A 26,966-nucleotide genomic window follows, 5' to 3' on the forward strand; every position below is an offset into this window, starting at 1 on the left:
AAATAAAAGGTGTTTTTGAAAAAAAATTTCTTCTCTTCTCTCCTCTTTCTCCTCATCTTCTCTTTTCATTCTTTCAAAAACAAAAATAAAACTATACCAAACACTTTTTTCAGTTTTTTCACTTTCTCAAAAACAAAAATGAAAACTGTACCAAACAACTTTTTGAAAACAACTACAAAACAGTTTTTCAATACAACTACAAAAATTAGAAAACAAAAAACAAAAAACTTTTTGAGTTAACTACCAAACACAACCGATCAATTTTTAAGTTTTGATCAAATATTATTCATTTGCACCTCTTTATGTGTTATTATACTTAATATTGGAAAAATAGTATTGTGTAGTTCATGATTATATTACAATAATTCAAGTGTGCGTCAAAAAAATTGAAATAGACAGGTCTAACATGCACTATTTTTCTCTTTGCCAAAAGTATAAAAACATGGACATTAATAAATTTATAAAGCTAGATCAAAGATTGTAATAAAAAAAATTAGCAAATTGTTATTCCGCATAAGTGAAGTATCTCAGTGCGTAAAGTCTTCATAAAAAATCACCATTTACTAATTAAGTGATAACTTGTTAAGCATGGATGCTCTTTATCGTGCACCAAAAATCACCATTCTGAATCAAATGCTTACGCGTTTTTTAAAATATGTTTTTTTGCCATGATCAGCTCAAAAAATGTTTTAAAATATCTTGAAAACAATCAAATGCAACTTTTTTCATTCAAATTAAATCTTCGCCCTCATCCTTTATCTAGTCTTTTTTCACTTTTATAGTCCATTTTAGTTTAGACCAAATATGTAAGTTCACCATGTTAAACTACTCGTTGCATTGTTCTTCTTGTTTGTCGTTGTATCATGAGAAGAAATTACTCTTTGATAATGCGCTGACGTTGCCTCCAATTTATCCTATTTTCATTAAGGTTTATAAGTAGAAAATCCAAATTATATTTACAATATACAAATATTGTTTATGTCTTATATTCTTAGCGTAAGTTACACGAACTCTAGATAATATACGCTCTATAGTTACAAGATAGCAACATAGGTTCAGTAATAAAGAACATGAGTAAAGCATGTTAGCAGTATTGATTTGAAAAATAATTGCTTTTCTAGAATTTTAATTTTCAAAGCCGGTGATCATGTCGACAAGAAGAACGAGTTCAACGGCAAACACGCAACCTTCTCGGCAAGAAGATGTGTTCGAATCACGGAAAAATGAAAACTAAAATTATGTCACAAAAATAGTATACATGGTATATATATTTCGTACAATATTTGTATCACACCAGAAAAAAAGTGGAGCTAGTTAAATATAGTTATTTACTTATGATCTAGAATTCTGCATATCGTGACATATATCAGATTCAAATGGAATTTCTTAATCTTATTATTTTGTCGCGCTGGCCAAAAATAGAAATAAAACTATTTAAATCTAAAAAAAAAACTATTTTCCTTTTTTGATAAACAAGGGAAGAAATAAATAATAGAATAAAAAAACAGTGAATATTATAAAAATCTCACGGACTAAGTTATTTGAAACATTGGAATTGCAATTTAGCTTACATTTCAATTAAGTTTTAAATGTAGTCACATTTGATGACGTGGCTTGATTTTTTGTATAGCAAATTACATTATTATCCTTTGTTTAAATATCAGTAAAAAATTCATTATAGTCAACGTTTTAACGCACCTAAATTGCCAATGTTTAATACACTTTATACTCATTTATTTCACAAAATTCTCTTTCTTTATTTACGACATTTAGTTGCTATGTAGATTTGAGTGACTTTGATTTTCTATCCCAATAACGTGTGTCAATTTTTTTAATGACAGGAATTGATGTTTCAAATTCAGTTGTGATTTATTAAATTATTTTCAAATTAAGTATCATTAACCATTTATCAAAATTAACAATTATTTATCAAAATAAACGAATTTACCAAAATTAACATTTAACATTTATTTATCAAAATAAATGATGGTAACTATTCAAACCTATCCCAAAAAAGACAGATTCATTTTATATATGTGTTTTTTAGATTTCTTAATGAGGTGTGTGTAGATGTCTTCAACATGTTATGAGCAATGTTTATTATCTTATCTTTTATTTTTCTTATTTAATAATGACTTTATTTTTTATTTTTAAATTGTGAAACGTGATCTATGCAATTATTTAATTGATTTCGTTGATTATTAATGACATAATCTTAAAATGTGGGCTAGAAGTTGATTTTTGTGATTTGGCTAAGTAAAAATAATTCGGATATTTTTCATTTATAAATTTTGATGAATAACTAGATTACAAAATAAAACAAATGTTGACTTTTTTTAAACTAAGTTTAAGCTTGGTTACGTAATCAGATCGTTAAAAAATTATACGAAAGCTTCCAGAATAAAACTATATGTAATAAAATAAAAAACAGTGCACAACGTGGCAAACATGGTCTCACAGTCACAGATGGGTTCATCTTTGTTGACCCGAGGCGTAGGGTCTTTTTTGTCCTTTTCGAATTCCCACACGTTTTGTGAAAACCCAAAAAACAAAATACATAAAAAGGTTTTCCGAGTGTTAGATCAGGATTTGGATTGGAGAAGAGTGTTTTATTTATTTATTACTTTTTTTTTGTTGGTTTGGCTTTGGTTGGCCTTTTTAGGAAGTCAAACAGGTTTCCGAGTCCGAACACGACTCACTCGTCACAACTTCCTCTAAAAAAAAAAAAAAACCTCTTCTTTTTATTTTTATTTCTTATTTTTAATATCCTTTTCTTCTTTGGCTATTTAACGCGAATCGCAAAATCTCCAACCACACGAAGTCACTCCCATTAATAATATTATTATGTCTCTTCTACACTTTTCCTTCTTCTTCTCTTCTCATCTCCTCAATCTCATTGATTAACATTAATAGCCACTCACAAAACCCACACGCCAAGCCCTCGGTTTCGTGCGACAATGGAGAAAGCTCGAAGCTTCGAAATCCATGGCGCTCCGAAACTCCCGATCGGGTACCGATTCAGACCCACCGACGAAGAGCTCGTCGTTCACTACCTGAAGAAGAAAGCACTTTCTCTTCCTTTACCCGCTTCGATCATCCCGGAGCTCGACGTTCTCCAGATCGATCCTCTCTCCTTGCCAGGTAATTTCCGTTATTTTTTTATTTAGTTTCTTTGCCCTCTGATTTAGGGTTTGGAAATATGCTTATTCTTATTTTTAAAAAAAAAAAAAATAGGGGATGTGAGGGAAAAGAGGTACTTCTTTTACAAGAAAAAGAAGGACGAGAATGTGAAGAGATTTGGTGGGTATTGGAAACCCGTTGGGAAAGGAAGGGTTATTATGGCCTCTGATAATCCAAATCAGACCGTTGGGATTCGGAGAACAATGGCTTTTTGTCAGAGAAACAGTAATACGAAGACTCGCTGGCTTTTGCATGAATATCACCTCGCTCGCTCTGGCCCAACCCCAAATTCACTTCATCTGGTAAAAAAAAAAAAAAAAAAAAATCAAATCTTCTCTTTTTTAAAAGAATCTACGTTTCTTTATTTTCAATAAAATAATTTATTTTTAAGTGAAAGTTGCCATATTTGATTAATTTTGTGTTGTTGTTTATGTAAAGATATCTCCGGTGGAAGGGAACGAGTATTGGGTTGTGTGTGGTGTTCTTCAGAAGAAGAGAAGGCCTGGGAATAGGAAGGAAAAGAAGAAGAAGATTAGTTTAGTAGTCACTAACAATAACAAGCCTTGTTCTTGCGATGTGACTGTGGATGATTTGTCTGATTCGAGTATAATCACTGATGATGATGATGATGATGATAAAGACGACAGAGAGCACCATAAAAGTGTAAACAATAATGCTTGCTAATTAGGAAATGTGTAATCTCGTCTCGTTAATTTCTGTTTAGAAAGAATTAAGCTTCTGAAGAGGAGACACCAAATGCATTGATTTTGCCATTTCTGATCATGAGAGTGTAATTTGTCAAGCGAATCCAATCCATAACTCCATGATGATATACATATATATATATATTTTAATTATTCAATCACTGCTTTAGTTTGTGTAAAAAAAAATTATACAATCATAAAACTGATCTGATTGTTCTTTTTTTTTTTTACCCCTTCAGTATTTAAATCTTTTATCATTGAAAAGCAAGCGAATTTTGAATAAGTAATAAAAAAGCATCCAAAGTAGAAGACAAGCGTTTTATTATTATTAAATAAAAATTTGTCGCAAAGTTTAGTTAATTAGAATAATTTACTTAGATACTGAAAGGGGAAAAAGAAGATATGCTTTTTTGCACTCCTTTGTAATGGAAACACAAAAGAAGATGCAAAGCGATTGGCTTTAAGTTTGGACACCACACCGCACATGTGGGCGTCACTGGCATCTGATTTTTTATTTTTATTTTATTAGTGTACCTCTTTGTCGAATCTTTGATTAAATAAATAAAGTAATAGGAATTTATTTTATTTTTTGTTGTTGAAACTTGAAAATAATGGTTACGATAGTTGGCATAAAAAAATACAGAAGATTCTTGTTCTGGCATTGAGTTGAGTTCCCCAACTGCAATGGCATTCGATTGGATTGTACATATTCAATGCACATATCACGGTTTTTTTTTTTATCCTAATTACACGACAACAGAGACATTATTTATTGTGTGTTCTCTTTGATCATAATTTATAATCTGATTTTTAAAAGAAAATAGAATTAATATGTTTACCGAGACGAAGAGACAGTCATGTTTTCTTTGTCTTTTCCCAAACATCACAATTTGACCCAAAACCCAAACCAGACCCAAAAATGACAAATGATCAATTAATGATTCATTTTTACAGTGCAACCTAACGTGTCTGATTTGATTTACTTCTGGAAAAATCCAAAAAAAGAAAATGTACTGTTAGCTTTTGACATTTGCTAGCTGGACGGGACACACAATAATATAATAATGATATAAAATAATAGAGGTAACGACTAACCATAATAATAGAAAACTTGTGGAACAAAACTTAATCTTACTTCATATTTGAAAGTTAAGTTTTATGTTGAACATTTTTAAAAAAATTAAAGTTTTTGAGTAGATAAAATATTTAAAATATATATCATTATTAAAAAAATGTTCAAAATGATTAGAAAGATAAAAGAAAAAATTTTAAAACCACTAAAAAAATAAAAGACAAAACTTTCGAAGATATAAAAAATGAAAGTAAATAATTTGAAAATAAATTATTCTGACATTAGTGATTTCGAAGTATTTTGTATTGATTTTTAAGATCGTTTTAAAAGTTTTTGTCTTTATTTTTCTATTGATTTTGATATCTTTTAAAAGAGTATTTTGAACGTTTTACTAACTTACAAATTTGATTTTTCTAAATGTGTGAAATGAATTACGTCTTAACAACATTCAAATGTTTATATTTAAATCTTTGTCAGTGAGTTTGGTTGGGAACGTGGGTTATATTAATTTATTGGTAGCTGGTAATGAACTAATAACTACCTTTGATAATACCTTGGTCTTTCTTTCAAGTTTCAACACGTTGTAACCGTGGTCCTTTTTGGACTGTTTCTTCTCTCAAGTGACGAGACTTTATCGGAGAAATTGGTTCAAGAATTGTTTGTGTGATTTTGCCTAAGCTTTTGTTTCAATCGCGATAAGCTTTCGCTTTATGATTGTTAGTAAGTACGAATGTCGACAAAACATGGCAATAAATTTAAACACCTTACGGTGTATATTGTTGACTTTAGTCTTTGTCTTGTGTTCATACATATTGTGTACATATTATCAACAGAAGAATAGTAATATATGTCATTTATTACCTTTTGAAAACCTTGACAATTTTGGTTTATACATTAATTGTCCAAACAAAAAAACGGCGTTATTATTCCTTGCGTTTCTTTTCTTGGCGGTGGTAATTTGTAATAACGTGGCTTGAATTTAATCCTTAAGCTTAAAGCAAACGAGATTCTGAGTAACAGTGACTAGGAATTAGTACCATATCTTGATCCATATCTCGAACCATTTTCTAAACGAATCCAGCGAGAGTAACTTTTGACAATACATTTCGTGCCCCAAAAAGAGGACACTGATGATAAGTAAAATTGAAGAAAGGAATATAATTCAAATCCACACGACACACTGAGATTTAAAGTGTAAAAGATACCCATAAGTCAAAAATATTTAGACACACGAGTACTTAATATATATATTACAGTGACGGATCCAGGATTTCCATCAAGGGGGGCAAATTTGAGATATATTTTTTAGGAGGGGCATTATTGAAAAAAAAACTTACAAATTTTGGTCAAAAACATAATTATTAATAAAATTTAGAGGTAAAATTATAAAAAATATAAAAATTTGGGGTTAAAAAAATAATTTTCAAAAATTGAGGGGGGGCATTGGCCCACCCTGGCCCCCACCTAGATCCGTCACTATATATATATATATATATATATATATATATATATATATATATATATATATACGTCACTTTAATATGAATTGAGACGTGATTTGGTGTTTTTTAGAGAGAGAATCTTTTCTAACCGAATTTTCATTAATTGGTTGAATTTACATATCAATTACTTTAAATATAGGCTATCAACTATAACTGCATGTGGTTATTACATCACAGTTCACTAACAGCCAGATCACTCTATCAGTCCATGTTCTTTATCTTCATTATTTGACGTGGCAATAGTCTATCTAACATCCCCTCTCAAGCAAAATGGGGATTCTTCCGCATGAAGCTTGTTCTTCATTTTTGTGAATCTAGAGACTGATAACCCCTTTATCAATGCATCGGATGTCTGATAAGAATTGGGCATGTATATGATATCAATAAGCTATTTCTGTAACACCATATATATCTCTCACAAAATGAATGTCCAGTTCTATGTGTTTAGTTCTAGCATGTAATACCGGATTAGCAGCCATAGCCGCAGCTCCGAGATTATCACACTACACAACTGATTTACGACACAACTCTACCTTAAACTCTCCTAGTAGTGACTTTAGCCATAAAATCTTAGTTGAGACATGTGCAAGTGCTCTATACTCAGGTTCTGTACTTGACCTTACAACCACTCATTGCGTTCTTGAGCTCCATAAAACCAAGAAATCAACCAGAAATACACGGTAAGCACTGGTTGATCTTTTGTTATCATGGAAACTTGCCCAATCATCATCGGCAAAGCTGATAAGGGTAAGCTGTTTCGCTGGTTTGAAGGTGATGCCATGTGTAACTGACATATCTAAGCACTCTCTTACATGCAAGTCAATGAGTCTTAGTCAGTACTTGGAAAATTGACTCAACTTGTTAACAATATAGGGAATGTCAGGGCGTGTCACAATCACATACTGCAAGGCACCAATAAAACTCGTGTACAAGATTGCATTCTCTAATGACTCCCCATCAAGCTTGGACACGGTTGTATTTGGTGCTGCATGACTGGTGCACGGATTGAAACTTGTCATGTTCAACCTTATGAGCAAGTCAACAATATACTTTGGCTGATATAAGTACAATCTTGTGTGATCTCTGTAAGCCTCAACTCCTAGAAAGTAGTGCAAGAAGCCAAGCTTCTTGAGAGTAAACTCGACATTGAGGTCCACAGTGAACTGTTCGATGAATTGAGGGTAATAAACCAGTGACCAAAATATCATCCACATACACAACGAGAAGAACATAGACTTGATCTGTTGTGTATATGAACAAAGACGTATCAGCATTAGAACCGGTAAAGCCCCATTTCAAAAGAGTAAGCTTGAGTCTGTCAAACCAAGCATGTGGTGCTTGTTTCAAGCTGTACATAGCCTTTTTCAATTTACACACATAGTCAGGGGTTGAGCTATGAATGTAACCAATTGTTTGTCTCATGTAGACATCTTCAGTGAGCACGTCATTCAAAAACGCATTGTTCACATCTAGCTGTTTAACATCTCATCCATCATACAGAGCCAGAGAATAACCATTCTGACAACTGCAGGCTTGATCACTGGACTAAACGTATATGAGAAATCTACACCGGGAGTTTGAGAGAATCCTTGCACCACAAGGCGTGCCTTGTGTTTCGGTAGAGAACCATCTGAGTTTAACTTTGGCTTGTTCACCCATTTATTGCCAATGATGATGTGACCAAAAGGAAATGAAACAAGAGACCAAGTATCATTATCAATTAGAGCTTTCATTTCAGTATCCATGACACATTTCCTTGGGATTGAAGATGGCTTGTTGAATGGTCTCTGGCTCAACCGGTCCAGGTAAAATAGAGAGATGGTGTGACTGTGATTATCTTGGGCTCATGAATACTAGACTTGGAACTGGTATTCATAGGGTGACATGAGGGACTAAGGGTAGGTTGTGGTGCAGATGACAACTTATTTGTGGGTGTATAGGGTTCTGATGAGGAGTTTGTTTGATACAGGTGAAAGTTGCATATGTGGTTCACAGGAAATGATTTGTGATTGTAATGGTAATGGTGGTGGTGAAGGTTGTGTTTAAATATGAGTAGATTCAGATTATGTAGTGTGATGGACTTGTTACAGGTCCAACAGCAACAAAAGAAGCATGAAAGTGACTAGACATAGTTGTCCATTGATTAAGGAAATAGATCCAAAAAAGGAAACTCTTTTTCATTAAAAATGGCATTTGGTGTGATGTTGATATACACTCTACCTGATTGACTGAGACACTTATTCCCTTTATGTAGAGAATTGTACCCAATGAAACACACTTAGTAGACCTAAATTGAAGCTCAAATCTATTGTAAGATCTAATGTGTGAAAAAAAATTACAATTAAACACCCTGAGAAAATGGTAATTTGGAACTTTGTTGAACGGTTTTTGGTAAGGACTAAGATATTCTAGGACAACTGTTGGCAGAGTATTTATCACAAAGGTTGCCGACAAAAAATAATCCAACCATAAAGGTAAAGAGACTGAGCAAGCATTGCGAGTCCTAGTTCAACCATGAGTCTATGATTACGCTAAGCTTTTTCATTTTGAGCATGTATATGAGGACATGAATGGTGAGCAACGATTCTATGTTCAGCAAGAAAAGAGGTTAAAGATCTATACTCACATCCCCAATCACTCTGAATAGCACATATTTTTGTAGCCAATGATTTTTCTACTAATTTTTTGAAGCGTTTGAAAACACATAGGGCCTCTGATTTGATATAAGAGGGTAAATATATGTGAACCTAGAGTAGTAATCTATAAAGTGAATATCATATCTAAAACTTTGGTTGAATGTAATTGGGGCTGGTTCCCATAAATCTGTTTGAATGAGTTCAAGAGATCTATGTGTTTTAGTCTGTGAGATAGGAAAAGGTAAAGCATGACTTTTGCCTAATTGACACGCATCGCAAAACTCATATTTGTCATTTATTGAATAATTGATTTTACATTGTTTCATGACACTTACAACAGTTTTGTGTGAAGCATGACACAAATGTCTATGCCACACATTTAACTGATATGCCAAAGTAATAGTAAAGCAAGTTGGTTTCAACACAACATTCCTATTTTGATCACTAGACACAATATTTGATTGTAGAGAACTAACACTGACAACATTACAGGAATTGACTTTATCAACAACACAATTTGTAGGCAACAAGTAAAGCCCACTATCAAGTCTCGCTTGTAGAAGTACTACACCCGTTCTTTTGAATGAAATTCAATGTAAACGTCATTGTTAGTTGTGAATTTGATACACTAACAACATTTTCTTTATTTTTGGCACTCTCGAATATTCTTTAATGTGAATTTTTGTTCGATGTGGTTAGGTATGAAAATTGAGCCAATATGTGTAATGTTCAAAGTTTAACTGTTTCCGACCTTGACCTTCTATTTTCCTTGTACTCCGAGTGGAGATCAAGGTAGGAGAGCTCCGACATGACATGGTTTGTAGTACGAAGTCCATGTACTACATTGGAACCACGACTGATTCAGAGCCGGTGTAGAACGCCGCTGGAGTCTTGGTTTTGGTTGCTATCGGAGTAGCACTCTGATAGGAATCATCAAGCCTATGCCAGCACGCCATGCATGGGTGACCTGCTTTTCTGCAAATCGGGCATATCGGCTTGGAGTTATTGCTGCTGCGTTCGCCGTAGCCTCGTCTCCTTCCAAATCGTCCATGTATGTGTCCTCTTCCTCTCGCGTTGGTATAGTTGACATTCGATCCATGAATCTTAGCATCAACTAAGTCATTTTGTTGTTCAATCATGGTTTCTTGTGAGAATGCCATCGAGAGAACGTCTTGGACTGTAACATCTTGAGTGACTATCACATCGTATTCAGATGACAAGCCCTTAAGAATTGACATGATTAGGCTATCCTCTAATAGATCGCTTTCAGCAAGGAATAGAGCATCGACGTTACTCTCCTTCTTTGAAAAGTAATCAGATACAGAGAGAGTTCCTTTTTCTTTGTTGACTAGAGTTAAAGGTTCAAAGTCATCACTCCAGCCTTTGATCGAACAACGAATCTGCTTTCGAGCTCTGTCCAAATTCCATGTGCAAAGCGCATACGATTCACCGATCGAAGGATCGTGGTAGACAAAGAGGATAACATCCAGCTGAGAAGGAGTTGATCCTCTTTGATTCACAAATTGAATCCTTCATTTCTCGATCTAATCTTCACTTCGTCTTCTCTGATCGTGTCGACAAAATCTGGCGGACATAGCTTTGTTCCGAAGATGAATCTTTGGAGATTGTGTCCAATGATTTCTGGTAGAACTTATGAACACCACACCAAGTAGTTGTCGCGATCAAGCTTGACCGAGATTACAGAGTTGAGAGTTCTAGTGAATTGAGAACCACCATAGCCTCGCAGTGAAACACTGATATGAGATGGCGAAGAGGAAGATCCTTCGAATGCCATTAAAGAAGCTTTGATACCAAGTTATGAATTGAGACGTGATTTGGTGTTTGTTAGAGAGAGAATGAGAATCTCTTCTAACCGAATTCTCTTTAGTTGGTTGAATTTACATCAGGTGCTTTTAACACAAGCTATCAACTATAAATGAATATGGTTATGCTCAATAATAGCCAGCTCACTCTGTCAGTCCACATTCTTTATCTTCATTGTCTGAGGTGGTTGATGACATGAGGGCAGTCTCTCTAACCCTTTACAATATGAACACAAAATCAACTGTTTTGTAATCATATGTAATCATATCTAGGGATACATGTAAATCTTTAACTATATCTGTAAATCTCATCCGCAATGATCATGCTTCGAGCTCTTAAAACATGATAATTTAAGAGTTCGAGAAAATTACCAAGAAGTTTATTTGCGTGTTCATGGTGAATTGTCTTTTTTGTTGTTTTGTATGTTGATACCCGTGATGAACTATAATTTTTAATTCCTCCCATGTCCACTTGTTTTTAAAATGTGATGGTATTGGAGACTCGGTGATTCACATGGTTTGGTCTTCTTCTTGTTTATATTGATCCACTTATCGATCGTGTTTCGAGTGTTAGTTATTTAGTGGTTTGCTAACGCTTTTAAAGAAATATATGCTCATAAACCCTAAAATTGCTCTAATATTTTCTGAGGCGACGTGATTTTTAACATATGCTTTTGGAGGGAATGTGTAGGTCCTTTTTTTATCATAGCCAAAAAGTCAAATACGTAAGATAACCTTAGCGACAGTGTTATTCATTACGTGTTTATCCCCCGAGTGAAGCATCACTTATTCTTTTTTTATCGTATTTATATATTTTTCTTAAATGCGGCGCATCAATATATATCTTATTTTTTTTCTTCATTATTTGTCCTAATTTACTAATATATTATTTTTCTATATAAATAAACAAGATAAAATTAAGAAAGACAAATTACTAAAATAAGTATTTATCTATGTTTGAAAAAAGTATTTGTTGCATAATGTTTCGTATTAATTAGTTTTTATTTTTACTTTTCCATTAACGTCAGTTTGATTTATGTTGCCATGAGAATCCAAACAAATTAGCCATAGAGAATGTTGATACCCCTGGAATTTTTTATTCCAAATTTTCATTTTGTTATATATCCAAGCTTCAAACATATATAGCGCTTAATAAACGGATTTGGTAATATTATACGTATCTGAATCGACTATGTTGTGATTTTATTGCACATTATATTTTAGCTGTTTTTTTAGTTAACTATATTTTAGCTGATTCGGTGTCTCAGCTCAGATTCTTATTATACCATTCTGTTTTCCCAAAAGGAAAAAAAAAAATTCCTGGGATGTCAAATAGAGAAATAAAGCTAATATGATAAAAAGAATTATAAGTTTCCTACTAATAATACATTCATATATACGTAGTATTCGGCTGTGGGATAAGGAGTAAGGACATGTTCCCTCTTACCTTTTATTAAAAATTAAAACTTTCTACCTCTATTTTTTTTTTCTCATTTTTATACTTTTAGCTTAAAATTATATGATTTTTTATATATGCCCCCTAATAAATTTGTTTTCTTATATACCATACAAAATTTAGGGTTTTTTTATTATTTTTTTTAATTCGTCCCTAGCTGCAGATCATGGCTCAACCTACATGGATATGTGAATGAGTTAATGTTATGGCTTATGTACGACCACGTTTTGTTTTTAACTGGATTAGTCCTAGAAATACAAAATAACCTACCTAGCGGATGGCAAATGTATTTACGAGGTTGAAATCAATAGTGCTTATAAAATTATAAGCTGAACCTTTTGTAAACAAAAAGCCATATAAGCTGATAAAGAGGCTTAATTTTTTTCTTTCTTTCAATAATGGAGTGTGTTTGTGAAGTTAAAAAAGAAAAAAAAAAAGAAAAGAAAAAGGAGCATAATGAAGAAGAAGAAATAGATCAAGAAGAGCATCTTAGGCAGTTTTTTTTCGAAATTTTCACAATTTATGTGTGGGCTTAATGTGTCTCATGCTTATATGGGCTATCTCATTAAAATCAATATCCATTCGTTTCCCTTCGTTAAAACCGCCTCTAACCACTCAACGAATTAAACTCTCCTATATAGATATATTGCATGAGATACTCTGTTTTAAAATATTGCACCGCTTATTCAGATCACTCCTGGGTTGTTCATTTCACAACTGTATATATATATGCTACTTAATTGGATGATTGTTAGCACAAACAACTATTAGTTTTTATGCTTAACGGAATTCTATATTGACATATTGTTATGTGCCTATATCTATATTGAATATATTGGACAGTGTAGTTACGTATGCATGGCTGATTAAAAACCCTATTACTGAAACCGCAACACTTGTTGGGTCGCTCGTAATTCGTCCCAAAACCCTATTTTTAGTTACCCCTTTTTTATGTCTTCAATCGTAATCTCAAAGCAGCGCGAATTCACTTTTATACTTTTAAATTTTAATAAATTATATTACAATATTGTATTTCTTTATTTAGAACGCGAGTTATTAATTATGGGTTGTGGAGTTTCTCAGTTTAAACGAGAAGAGACCGTGCTGAGTAATAAGTCCCGGCAGCAAATTAACTCCGACAACGATCCTCATAAACATGGTCGGAGAAGTGATTCTTCGCAACCAAATAACGATGGTAATCACGAGAAAGGTTCGAAAAATCGATTGGACAGCGAAGATGATCACTTATTGGATATCGATCAGAGACAAGATTTCTTGAAGTACCCTGGATCGCCGAGTTTTAGGGTTTATTGCGATCCCAACGGTCATCAGGTCTGGAAAAGCCCTTCTCGCCCAAGAAACACTGTTGGTGAGAACTTGCTGATTAATATATCACTCTAATAATATCCACGCACATAATCAGAATTTATATATGATGAATTTTACGAATGGATTACGTGCAGGTAATATCGTTGATCATGTACCAAAGAAAAAATCAAACATGGCACGGAACAGTGACGAACGTCTTCTGAATTCGGACAAGGTTCGTTATCTGATTTATATATATATTAACAGGAACCAAGCTAGGAATTCAGGTTAAGGGGAAAAAATATAATTTGGGGGGGGGGGGGGGGGGGGGGAGGATAAAAAAATGTAAAATTTTATATTTATAAAAAAAAATGGGCAAAAAGCCTTCCCAGACTTGGAGTAGATTCGTCCTTGTGTGTGTTTGTGTATATATATGTGTGTGTGTGTGTGTGTGTGTTTATGAGGATATCGGTGATGAATTAATGAAAAGGAAAACACGAAGTTATTTTTTATATGTCTCATACTACGATAGCTAGAGCTACCAATATTTGAAGTTGGCAGGCATGCGTGTGTGTATATATATATATATATATATATTGAATACTGTTATATATTTATGATTAACTTATTTAATTGATTGTTTTTAATCAGGAATTAGGAGGTGAATCTTCAAAAACTGTCAAAAAAGAAAGCAGAGTTAAAAGATTTATGGGCGCCATATTTTTGCGGAGTTCTAAGCAGCAAAAATCTCTTCGCCAAAAGTCTCAATCTTGAATATATTTTTTTTTTATAACATAGTTTGATCATGTATTCGTTCCTTAATTACTAGCAGTATATTTACTACTTTTCTTCTTATTCTGCCTTTAAGAGTGTAAATATGTATTTCATGCAATTATCTGAATTGTGGTACATCAAGTCTTCAATGATTCACAGCTAAGGCACGCCAAAAATGAAAAGTTCATACGTACAAGTTGAAAGTGGGACATTTGAAATAAAAAATAAAATAAAATCCATGTAACCATGAGTATAATAGCAAACGATTGACCATTTTTTACCAGAACTGAGAAAAATTTAACTTTGATTTATTGATCATTAGATTTATAATAAGTACTTAGCCAATAGAATTTGAGTAATAAAAAAAGGATGTGAATTTGGTGCCCTATGTACTTATACATATATGCTAGGTTTGAAGCGTATCACGCTCTTATTTTTGACCAAGAAAAAAGAGAGAAGAAAATCTCTGTTCAAACTTACAGTATTATTTTTTTCGTTTCACGTCTTAATCATTTCGGATAATAGTTTTAAACAAGTTACAGACATACATCAATAACAGAAGACAATCAATATCTTCAGGGCTTTTGTCTTTTGTTTTCTTTTGATTAAATTATACAAGAAAAGTAATATTGCACTAGTTTAGTCTGTGATTGTGAACGCTCGTATTCTAATTTTTCAGCTCATCGGAGTCAATAAAATGGAAAAAGTCCTTTTATTGTTTCATAATATTCAACAATAATAAAATATGTATATATATAATATATATAGTTATATCGAATTGTTTTAGATACTTACTTTTAATGCACGCAATTGAGTAAATGATAGAGTTGCTCTATAGTTCCATCGGAGAAAAAAAAATAAAGCCATTAAATTAATGCTTTTCTCATTCAACACTGACCTATAACTATACACACACACTTCACACTTCCATCAAAATCCACACCAAACACTCATTTTCAGTTTCACCAACTTCTCTTTTCATTTACTATATATTTACTATATGACCATCAACCGTAACTTTCTTAACTTTGTACACCCTATATTATACATATATAAATATTGATTCACATAATAAACAGATATATAGATCATCATATTCTAGCTAACCGAAGGATTGGTATTTAAAATTTGATAAATGAGAATTATGAACCATTATTATATTATATATTTGGAGGGCAAAACGGGTAATTCGGGGGATGAGTGGAGGTGGAGAATCTGACCCACTCGCCATGGTGGTCAAACTTCAAAGTAAGATAGTTTTTTGGTTCTAGAACCGCTTCTTTCCTTGTCAGCATTCATCAATATTATATGGATTTTTTAATATATCTGACTTTGACTGATTCCTTACTACAATACATCAACTCCAAGCAAAAGAGTATACTCATGCGGACATGTCATTTGATTCAACCAATAAGATATTGCCACGTCAAAATACTTCAGCATGTATCACACACCCTGATTATCTAACGGCGAATTCGGCGAAGCTTACGTACGACTACGCATACGTGATTTATTTCTTCCGGGTACAAAACTGTTTGAAATCCCAAAAGTACCCTTACTAGAAACGTGGCACTTTCTCAGGGGCTTGCTGATTCTTATTATTGTGATTTTCAGTCTGCTTTGATAATTAAAAAAAATGACGTCAGAAATATGGGCTTTTCTAATAATTTCCTTTTTGGTTTTTCTTGTATTATTAAATGAGTTTTTTATTATTCGTATTTGATTTTCGTCTCTCTGATTTCTCTTTTCTCTTTTGTTTTTCGTTGATCTGTTACGAGTCGTTTTGACCCGACAAGCTGTGTTTTTCTTTCTCTTTCTCTCTCTCTCTCTCGCAGCAAACTTTTCTCTTTTCGTTCTTCTTCTTCGTCCTCGCTCGTTCCTGGTGGTCTCTACTCTTCAATGCCGTCGAAGTTGCGCAATTAATCTCTCTCGCCTCGCAGATTTGTCTCGCTCATTTCTCGATTTGTCGCGTAAATTCGGAATTCAGAGAACCGATTCGATTTCGGCTCCGCGTTAGGGTTTGGAGATATAGAAATGAAGTCTCCGCTCGGGAAGCTTCGGAAATTCGGACTTTATAGACACGATTCAAAGGACAAGAAAGACTTTCAACTATCGGCTCAGCTAGATGAACTTGCTCAGGCTTCCAAGGTTTTTTTTTTTAATTTGTTATTTTAATCTTCACACTAATTAATCCACTGTATACTTTTGTTTGTCTGTTCGGGAAGTTGGATCAGTGACATTAACGCTTAAAAACGAAACTAAGTGATAATGAGCTAATTGTATGGCTTTGTTCCGAGTCAATTCATATTAGTTTGGTTCACATTCTCTGTCTATTGAGTTTGATTTCAAATTCAACGTTAACAAATCTAAGGAGAAGAAAAGAACTAATGGAGAACTTGATGAATGCAATGCACATAATGCAATTATTTTTCAGAATGAGAAGATATAGGAGATTCGGGTTCAATTGGAATCTTTTGATCTTGGTCAGGAATGGCTGCTGAAGATCATGATATTTATAATGGGAATGACTGTGTGATGCTACAGTGGATTTATAAATATTGGTAATTGGAATGTATAGTGTGTATGGTGGGTTTGAGTGTGCTTAATGAAAAAGAGACTAGTATTGCTCTCAAGTCAAAAATACAAAAGAGATGGTTCTATTTTGCTGACTACATATCATGCCTTAATTCCAATTCACTTTCTTAACTGATGATTTACTTAGTTTGCTCATTTTCTATAGGACATGCAAGAGATAAGAAATTGCTATGACAGCTTGCTTTCTGCTGCTGCGGCTACAGCAAATAGTGCATATGGTAGACACTATAATTTCAATTATCTTTCTTTCAATTCAATCTATCGTAGTTTTCTAAATAAGCTTCTAGGACTGCAGTAAATTTTTTACAAAATTGTTTGAATTTTCTATATATTTTTTTCTTCTTTCTTTTCCTTTTTATCTCCATGATGCTAAATGTTTGTATGCCAGGCTTTGTTTGTAGACCTTTGTAGTCTTTCAAGCTAAGATCCTAGAATCCCTTTTTGATTCAAGTTATATTGCAGAATTCTCCGAATCACTGCAGGAAATGGGAGCTTGTTTAATGGAAAAAGTTCCATTACAAGAAGACGAAGAAAGTGGTAAGTGGACATTTCTATAGGTGACAGTTAAATGGGTAAATGTGGTTCCGGGTACTAATTTATTCTTTGCAGCTCTTTGCAAGCTAAGGGTAAATCTTGGTAAATATTGGTAAATCTGTTGATTGAACGATTTAAGTTTTTAGTGTCACCACTCTGTGTTTTGTGTTGAAAATCACGTTCTTACAGAATTAGCATGGGTTTTGATGTTTTGTATTCTGAATAAGATGCAACTTTTGCATTAATGAGATTATTAATTGCAGGTAATGCTTTGCTAATGTTGGGGAAAGTACAATTTGAACTTCAGAAACTTGTGGATAGCTATGTGAGTGCTTGTAACAGTGCTGTTACTTGTATATGATTCTTACTATTGTAGAAGTTTATTAAATCCCCTCTCCACAATTTGTTTAGTATTTGTTTCGACTTGTTCCGGTGTTGACTGATTATTTTTCTGCTTCAGCGTGCTCATATATTTGTGACAGTTACAAACCCATCAGAGTCTCTTCTTAATGAGCTTCGCACAGTAGAGGTTTGTGTTTGCAGTCTACACTTCTAGAATTGCAGGAGGATTTAAGATAATGCATCTCTCCTATTTTTCAGTCGTGTTTTATTTCATATTAGTGCTTGCTCATTTTTTTTTCTTTCTTTTTCCTCCCATACATTGTCATGTCAATGCATTGGATATGTTTCTTTCTACAAATTTCTTTGTGTTACCCTTGAAAAGCTGTCCTGCTATTTGGTATCTTCGAAGACATGTAAAACAAGCAGATAAAGTTTGTTCAAGGATGTGTTTTGTTTCTTTATCCAACCAGGCTGATAATCTGCTCTTTGGTGCAGGAGATGAAGCGGCAATGTGATGAGAAAAGGTATGTACCTTTTCTCATTACCCAATTTAATGTTATGGAACAAACTCTCGTTTTACCGTTTTTTTTTTGTTAACCAATTTTATGCTATGGAATAAACTGTCTTCTTACTTTGAAAGCTTTTTCTAGGTCTGTATACGACTACATGCTGGCACAACAAAAAGAAAAGGGTAAACCGAAAAGCGGAAAAATTGAAACTTTTAGTCCTCAGCAATTACGAGCAGCTCATGAAGCATATGATGAAGAGGCAACTTTATGTGTTTTTCGTCTGAAATCTCTAAAGCAAGGACAATCCCGGAGTCTTCTCACACAGGCAGCTCGTCACCATGCAGCCCAGGTTTTATTTTGCATCTCAAAGTTCAGAATCTGGTACATTTCTTTGAGATTTTCTTTTTAATGTGTATCATCATGTCCTACTTTGAATTCAGTTAAATTTCTTCCGGAAGGGACTTAAATCACTTGAGGCTGTTGAGCCACATGTGAGGTTGGTTACGGAGCGGCAACATATTGAATACCAATTCAGCGGCCTTGAAGATATTAATATTGGAGAAAGCGGTCGGGATGATGGTGGGAATGGAAATGATTACAATGAGGATGGCGAGTTAAGTTTTGACTATCGACCAAATAAACAAGCAATGGATTTTCTGCCACCAAGGGATTCATTGGAGGTAATTATAATACTGCTAATGTAATCTTGAGTGTTGAGAATAGTGTATTAGGAAATGAGTTTAGTTGTAAGGATCATAGTTACTACTAGAATTGGCCACTGTATCATCTTTATAACATGATATTCATTAGGAAGTGCAGTTTGCGGTGAAAAGTCATTGATCTATCTGGCGAGTAAATTTTAATAAGAACACGAGGTTGAGGGAGGAGTATATGTCTAAATATGTTTGGATCAATTTGTATGTATCACATGTGGCTCTTTTCTAGATGATGCTCTGTTATAGGGTTATCACAGGTTTGTAGCCAAATCTCGGAGAAATAAAAGTACTGAAACTCCTTACGAATAGAAGATGGCAAATAAGGTTTTGCTGCAGCTGATTTTACTCCTATCTTGACACCACATAAATAAAATTAAATAAAAGTGGTAACCACTGAACAAAGCCTATTATAATGTCTAATTATTTCATAATTCCCTATTCTTACGCATTTGTGACCTTGCGTTTCCTCTATTTTCTTTAAAGACATCTGGGGTTGATTTGGCAGATGGATGAAGATGTAGCTCTATCTCCTCGGCGCTCGAAGGTGGAAGATGCTGAGGTATGGTCCCATTTGTCCTTCCATCAGAAATTCATATCCCAAGTTTGAGTTTTATTGTGCGAAATAATTGAAATATGACATATTCCAATTTTCTCAACTGTCGAGGTCTTATCTATACCTTTTTTTTTCGTAGATGCTTCTAGATAGAGACCAAGGAGATATCAAGATCCCGAGTAGAGAAAACCGAGTCACAAGCTACTCAGCCCCAATATACGCGGAGAAGAAGTTCGATCCAGCCGAAAAAGCAAGACAACTACTTCCTTTGCCCGCTCGAAAATCTCACACGTACGTCCTTCCCACTCCTCGCGACGCAAAGGCCTTGACACAGTCGAGAAATAGCACGTCGAGCCTAACAAAGCCGAGTGGACCGTCCCACAATATATGGCATTCGTCTCCGTTGGACCTGAAAAAACACGAACAAGATCACGACAACGACGGTACTTCACACGGACCCCACAAGTTGAGATCACAGCTGACCTTCAAGGAGAACAGTAATAAAGCTTCTGCGTTGTTACCTCCTCTGAACGAGGGACTCGCTCTACCACAGCTCGATAATGTGTTGACCTCGTCCGATTCTAAGAAGATCAAGAGGCAAGCTTTCTCCGGCCCATTGACCAGCAGACCGTCCTCGACTAAACCTCCTTCGTCCTCTAGCGGCCCAATCGGTTCCCCAAAGCTATCTCCGAGCGCTTCGCCTCCGCTCTCTTCTTCCCCGAAGATAAGCGAGCTTCACGAGCTTCCTCGACCACCGGGCGGTTTCGGAACCAAGGCGTCGAGATCTCCGAGCCTCATTATTGGCCACTCTGCGCCGTTGGTTTCGAGAAATCAAGAGCTCGGCGGCGGTGCAAACAGAATAAGCATGGCGTCACCTCTTCCGACGCCGCCGCTGATCATTCCTCGAAGCTTCTCGATCCCGTCCAGTTCTCAAAGAGACATGGCTTTGCATGTGGCCAAACGGTTCGAGTCTCCTCGACAACACGGAGTTTCTTCAAGCAAGGGCGAAGATGTAGCTTCACCGCCGCTGACTCCGATTTCACTCTCGAACGTGAACCCGATTCCGACCGTCTCTGATTCGACCTCTCAGTCTAGTCCGATCCGAGGTGAGCGTACAGTACTAAGGACCATAAATCTAGGATAGTTGAGTTAAGAATTAGAGAGTAATTAATGTGGTTATATGTGTGTGGAAAGCTAAAGGTGTAGATGATTTGAACAGTGGATGCAGGTGGGAGCTGAATGATAAAAATTGAAGCTGTGCTTTCTTTATCTTTTTTAGTTTTTTTTTTTTTTTAAATTTTTATATTATTATTTGAAATTTTGGAGTTTGGTCAGCGGAAGAAGATTGTTTTGGTGATAGGTGGAGATGTGTAAATATTAATGTTATAATGGAAATGGATTGAGTTGAGTTTAGCCTCTCAATCTCATCCCCACGCTATATGTATCCTTTTTCGCTTCTTTTCTCCTTCGTACACAACAAACTATGTGTGCTGTTACATTTGGAGCTTTGTTTAACACTAATTACGCCAAGCACATGCGTAATTTATGTTTCCATAGTAAATGTATAAATAAATTATTCAAAATCATTAATAATGATTGAGAAGAGGACAATTAGATACCAAAGAATGTAAAACGGATCTTTTGACCAAAGCTGCCTTCAACTTTCAATCTCTCCATTGAGATTGGTTTCTGTGGTGACAGCATCAGTAATGGATGGGATGTGGACATATCCTTGCAAATTAGACAAAAACTGTCTTTCAGTTTGATACTTCGTTACTTTTCTTCTCTAACTCCGTTTTTAATCTAAATTTTGTTTTCACCAACCTAATTTTTTTCTTTCATTCTAACTGTATTTTCACTCCCAAAAGTCTAATAATCACATTCAAATTTCATTTTTCAGCTAGAAATTTATTTTTCGTATTTTCGATTTATTTGAGGCATGGTGAAGAATGTTGAAGAACACGGTGAATTTCATCAGAATCAATCGCAAAAATAAATAAATAAAATAAAATGATGGATCGTGATGAATAATGATAAAAAAAATTCATTATTTTCTTACAAACTTCAACATTTGTCAAACATATACAATAATACGATGAAAAAAGAAAATCAATTTTTTAGTTTGAAAATAGTTTTTAGTTTTATAAGTGAACAAGAGACAATATAAGCTAAACAATAGAGATTTTGAGTAAAATGAACTTGAAAAATGATTTGATAAAAAATAAAATAAAAAACTTGAAAAGAGAAAAGAAATTAGGAGTATTGAAGTTGGAGATTATATACAGGATACTTTCTTCAGTGTACTAATAAAATTTCTCAAATAATTTGAGGAGTTGATAAAATACAACTAATAGGAAAAGTAAACGAACTAAGTATAGTTTCCATAAGAAAAAAAATGTTGTTTCTTAATTTTCGAATTCAACGGGTAAGAAAATAATTTACAGGTCTTTTTATTTTTTATTTTTTTAAGGAAGGTCATAATGTGTATAAATGCATATATTAAATTTCTTCAAGCAAAAAAAAAAATGTATATATTAAATTTCTCGAATAGAAATAGCTAAGAGGATAAGAAGACTGAAAAAAAAACCGAAGCAAAGTGAGAGGAAAGATTAGTGTAGTGAAAGAGGATAATCAATTGCGAGGGGCGCGAGAGAGATGTCCGTAGTACCAATTACGACATTACCAACAACAACGAACCTCCATTGTTGCTCTCTTCCGGGAATTCGGAGCATCTCTCCCAATTCCGTCAATCGTCTTTTCAAGCTCCGTCGACAAACACTTCCTCTCACCTGCTCTCTTTCCGATGGTTCTTCTTCGCGTAAGTTCACCGAATCGACTCTTTGATTTTGGTACTTGATTCGGACGAACACCGATTGTTCGACCAAAGGATTATAGCTTAGTAACTTACTATGAACCTCTTCAAATCTTGATCTCAGCGGCGGCGGCGACCACCACCGCCACCGGCGTTGTGCCTGATCGCTCACTCGCCGTCAAGGTGCAGTTTCCGATTAATCAATTCATTAGAAGAAGTTATGAGTGATGCTGATTCTAAGTATTTATGGTTGGGTTTTGTTTCAGAAAAAAGCCACTGATTTAATGCCCCAACTCAAAGGGACCTCTATATTTCTCGTAGGTATGTATATGAGTATCTCTCTCTATTCTTTTCTTTTTATTTTGATTTCCTAGTCAGATTTGCGCGCGCTTTTCTAATTCCATTCCAACTCCAAATTATGACCCTTTTTTCTTTTCATTTTTTTTTTGTTTTTCAAAGGGATGAACAACTCCGTGAAAACTAGCTTGGGAAAACTCTTAGCGGAAACACTACGATACTATTACTTTGATAGGTATGTCTGTGTATGTATTTATGTAAAATATACATACATATATGTTTGCGTGGTCAAAATGTATGTGGATTGGCCTTGATTTCATTCAGTGACAATTTGGTGGAAGAAGCCGCCGGCGGTAAATCCGGGTTGAAGGAGATTAGCGAGGAAGGGTTTCGCGAATCCGAGGTCGGTTTAGTAATTTCAAAATGTGGATTTCCATGTGTATTATGTGCTATTAATATTATCATGTTCGGTAGACTGAAGTGTTGAAGCAATTGTCGTCTATGGGGCGATTGGTTGTTTGTGCCGGAAATGGTGCGGTTCAGAGCTCCACCAATCTGTAAGGATAAGGAAAATGCCTTTTTTTATTCCATTTGGTTTTTAGTTACTTACGATGCAAGTCAAGTCGCACCAAGCCATTATTGCGATGTGTGATGTTTTACAGGGGTCTTCTGAGATATGGGCTTTCGTTGTGGATTGATGTACCTTTTTCAACGGAAACAGAACTCAATGAAGAGGTACGAACGAAGGGACTCTTGTCAATTTTAGCATATTCCTTCATCGGAAACCCGTTGCTGATTAATAATAATACGTGATCTGTGTTGGTGGGTCAGTTAGAAGATTTGAGAGGGGGTTATGCCACTGCTGATGCTACTATCTCTCTCCAAAGTAAAAACCCCTTTTTTTCATTATATTTTTGTTTTTGTTGTGACTGTTTTGAGATTGAGACTGAGGTTGGTTTGTCTCGTCTCTGAAACAGAAGTGGCGTCGAAATTAGGCTATGATGACCTAACAGCTGTTACAACTGAGGACATGGTTTTGGAGGCAAGTAAATTAATTTCTCTATATGTTCAGAGAAGATGATGAGATTGAGAAGTGTGGTTTGATTATTTTCAGGTTCTCAAGGAGATTGAAAAGCTGACTAGAGTTAAGAAGATGATTGAAGCAGCAGCCACACCTTTCTGATATTTTCTTCAAACCAAATTATATTGTCAAATATCATCCAAATTAGATTGTCAAATATCATCAATGGCAGTTTTTTTTAGCTCCTACTTGTTCTTGCTTGTAAATGTGTAATAGTCAACGGCAAATATCACGTGACTACAGAGCTCCGCAAGACTTCTTTGGACAGTGAAAATAGGGATAAAAAGAAGAATTTCCTTAAAATAAAAGGACATTCCTCTGTTTGCCTTTGCTGGCATATAAAGCCGAGAATATGAAACAGCGCCCATTATCTTTTTTTTTTTTAGCTTGAATTTCAGTTTTTTAAATATATTTTTAAAGAAAATTGGATATTGAATTACTAAAAAAATATTAAAGATGCTGGTTTTTTCCATGCGTATGGAGAGGCTAACGTTCAAGTAATTGGAAAATTGGTCTTTGAATATGATATTATGATTCCAAGTTACATTTATCGAACTGATACTATTTATGTATCAAACCATACATATTACAACCAATATCATATGGCAAAAAAAAAAAAAAAACACACACACACACACTACCCTCTTCAAAATTGCGATATAAATATCCTGCCATACCACGTGGCTTGAACATAATTCCTAGCAAAGCTCTCACTATTTAGCTTTCTCTTGTTCACCAGATTTTAAACTTGTCTTCTAGAGCCTGGCAGATCATTGTAATACAATAGGCTGCACTCAAAGGATAGCTAGAAACTGCAACACAAAACAAATTAGCTATTGAGATTATTCCTCGTAATATTTATGTTTTTATTTAATCTTATATTAAGAATTACAGAAACACTCAATTTGGTCAGTTAAAAAATATACCTGCGACGAAGTCATCGATATAGTCCGCCTCGATCTTTCCATGAGACATCGCACCAATCTGGAACGCAAATTGATTAGAATAAAAAAAAACAAGCAAATATTTACACCTGAAAAACAAAACAAGCAAATATTTATATACCACAAAGACGAGATCCGTGTCGTCACTCGACCCGGCCACGTAATCTCGCATTTTGACCAACTTATCGGAGCTGTAAGATAGTCCTATTTTGCGAGAGTTGACCGGAAGGTATTTCGTGACTGGGTTCTTGATCACTCGCAGAAGCTTCTCGCGCTTCCCAACGGCTTTGACACTCATGTCCTGAAGCAGCGTAGCTGTGTAACATAACAAACAACAGAGTGACTCAACGAAAGAAGCAGTGAGAGACCGGACATGCAAAGAAGTTGAATGAATTGGAAACAAGTCTTACACATTAGACCACAAAATCGTTTGAAGGTTCTCGGAATACGAGTGGTCGGATTGACTTGAATAAGAACACCTTTCTCTGTTCTCACATACACACCTTTAATCCTCCCAGCTTTGTTCAACGGGCTGTCCAATATCATCAACAGTGCCTGTGTATTGTTTTGACTCATACGTCAGAATAAGCACTCTCCAATTGAAATCTATTTCCAAACTTATTATCGTTTCTCATCCCATCTTGAGTCCACAATTCATAAATACCACATAACCCCGATTTTCTTTCTATTATTTTCATTTTCTTATCTTTATAATCTAGGTAAAAAAAACTAGATATACCACGATCAGCACCATTTAATTGACAAGTAAAATGAGCATCAAAAAGCTTAGCAGAGGATATCTTGCATATAGAACCAAGGTTAACAAAAAGACCCATATTCACATACTTAGAATGATTTGCAAATTAGTAAAACCAGCAATAAAATTATACAAAAAGTAAGCACTGCAATAAGCTTACAGACTAATAAGAAGAGTAATTGAAAACCTGATGAGTAATATCAGGCCTGAAATCTGCGGGGTTCTTGTTTTTCCTCTGAAGGAACTCAGTGTGTTCGTCGGAGCTCAGAAGCTTTGGTTTCTGCCATGAAAATAAAATAAATAAGCAACACAAGCTCAAACTCTTTTCAACAATAACAAACGCGGATTTGAAACACAGCACATACCTTTCCGACTTGTGCTACTTCGAGAGAAGCTTTCTCGAGTATGAAGATAACGCCGGGCTTTTTCGCCTGGCTATTGTCGCTCGGAGCGATCGGGATTCCATCGAGCTCCGCGGTTTCTTTCGCATTGTCTTCGAACGCTTCGTTCTCTGATTCCTCTTCTCTGTCGTATCTATCTTCGTTCTTCTTCTTTCTCTTCGTCCCTTTCGCCGCAAGAGGTCTCACCATTGCTACAAAGCTTCGCAGCACTATCAATTACAGCAAACACGCACTGACTGTCCTCTCCGTCGACCGGAATCGCACTCGAATACAAGCACGAGAGAGAAGAATCGCGAGTCTGCTACGAAACAAACACGAGATTATATCAGATTAGGTCTTCATTCCGAGCTAATGCTCATGTCGTTTACAAAAAGAAACGACGATCAAAATTGGGCCGCGATGAAACGACGGTCGAGTTGGGCTTCGCAGATTTTTGTCTGTCGAAATTGCATATCTAGTGCGTTTTTGAAACTAATCTCAGGAATAATATGTTTAAAGCTTTTATCGCAAACATAGCTGTTTTAAAGATGTAAACAATTATTTATGTTGATGTTTATATTCTTATTTATTTTTATTTTTTTATACTATTTTTGGCTTTATTTAAGTTTTATTTGTAAGAAAAATTCATTAAAACACTCACTATGCACTTTTTAAAAAACTATTCTAATCATCTTCCCCCTTTTCTTTTTAAATTTTTTTTTTTTTTTTTTTGGAAATTTCATAAATAATAAGATGGCAACTCTTCTTACAATATCCCAACATGTTAAAACTTTCGATAAATATCTTATATATATTTTTATTTTCATATCATTTTAATTTTATTTCTAATGAAACTCTAAACCGAGAAACCACTAAAAGACTATATAATAAAATTATGAACAACAAAGAAAATAATGAAAATAAATAAATAAATGAGATTTTTAAGAGATTACGTTTGCAAAGAAAGTATTTCAAGTATTTTGTTCTTTTC

General features: G+C 34.5%; 2 protein-coding genes and 1 pseudogene across 3 annotated transcripts; 2 read left to right on the top strand and 1 right to left on the bottom strand.

Moving 5' to 3' along the window:
• The first annotated feature begins 2,759 nt into the window (after positions 1 to 2,759).
• LOC149406424 (NAC domain-containing protein 83-like) lies at positions 2,760 to 3,963 on the top strand. Its single transcript, XM_089605899.1, has 3 exons — positions 2,760 to 3,141; positions 3,235 to 3,482; positions 3,619 to 3,963. The coding sequence occupies exons 1-3, from the start codon at positions 2,958 to 2,960 to the stop codon at positions 3,862 to 3,864; spliced, it is 678 nt and encodes a 225-aa protein (XP_089462025.1). The 5' UTR covers positions 2,760 to 2,957; the 3' UTR covers positions 3,865 to 3,963.
• Positions 3,964 to 16,192: 12,229 nt separating this feature from the next.
• Positions 16,193 to 24,273, top strand: LOC149406425 (uncharacterized protein At2g33490-like; annotated as a pseudogene). The gene is made up of 20 exons (XR_016296683.1): positions 16,193 to 16,603; positions 17,196 to 17,268; positions 17,513 to 17,587; positions 17,848 to 17,909; positions 18,045 to 18,113; positions 18,422 to 18,450; positions 18,577 to 18,784; positions 18,876 to 19,115; positions 19,657 to 19,710; positions 19,844 to 20,847; positions 21,406 to 21,464; positions 22,334 to 22,522; positions 22,641 to 22,699; positions 22,783 to 22,837; positions 22,976 to 23,048; positions 23,138 to 23,216; positions 23,288 to 23,370; positions 23,476 to 23,699; positions 23,791 to 23,855; positions 23,928 to 24,273. The product of XR_016296683.1 is annotated as an uncharacterized protein At2g33490-like (transcript).
• Positions 24,274 to 24,392: 119 nt separating this feature from the next.
• LOC149406426 (nucleolar essential protein-like protein) lies at positions 24,393 to 26,324 on the bottom strand. The gene is made up of 6 exons (XM_089606003.1): positions 25,961 to 26,324; positions 25,783 to 25,875; positions 25,249 to 25,393; positions 24,960 to 25,153; positions 24,821 to 24,878; positions 24,393 to 24,706 (listed from the first exon to the last, which is right to left on the bottom strand). The coding sequence occupies exons 1-6, from the start codon at positions 26,183 to 26,185 to the stop codon at positions 24,627 to 24,629; spliced, it is 795 nt and encodes a 264-aa protein (XP_089462129.1). The 5' UTR covers positions 26,186 to 26,324; the 3' UTR covers positions 24,393 to 24,626.
• Positions 26,325 to 26,966: the final 642 nt, after the last annotated feature.

The sequence above is a fragment of the Urtica dioica genome, chromosome 1 (assembly GCF_054948205.1).
Source record: "Urtica dioica subsp. dioica isolate 48M chromosome 1, U.dioica_male_clone48M_v1_H2, whole genome shotgun sequence".
NCBI lineage: Eukaryota > Viridiplantae > Streptophyta > Magnoliopsida > Rosales > Urticaceae > Urtica > Urtica dioica.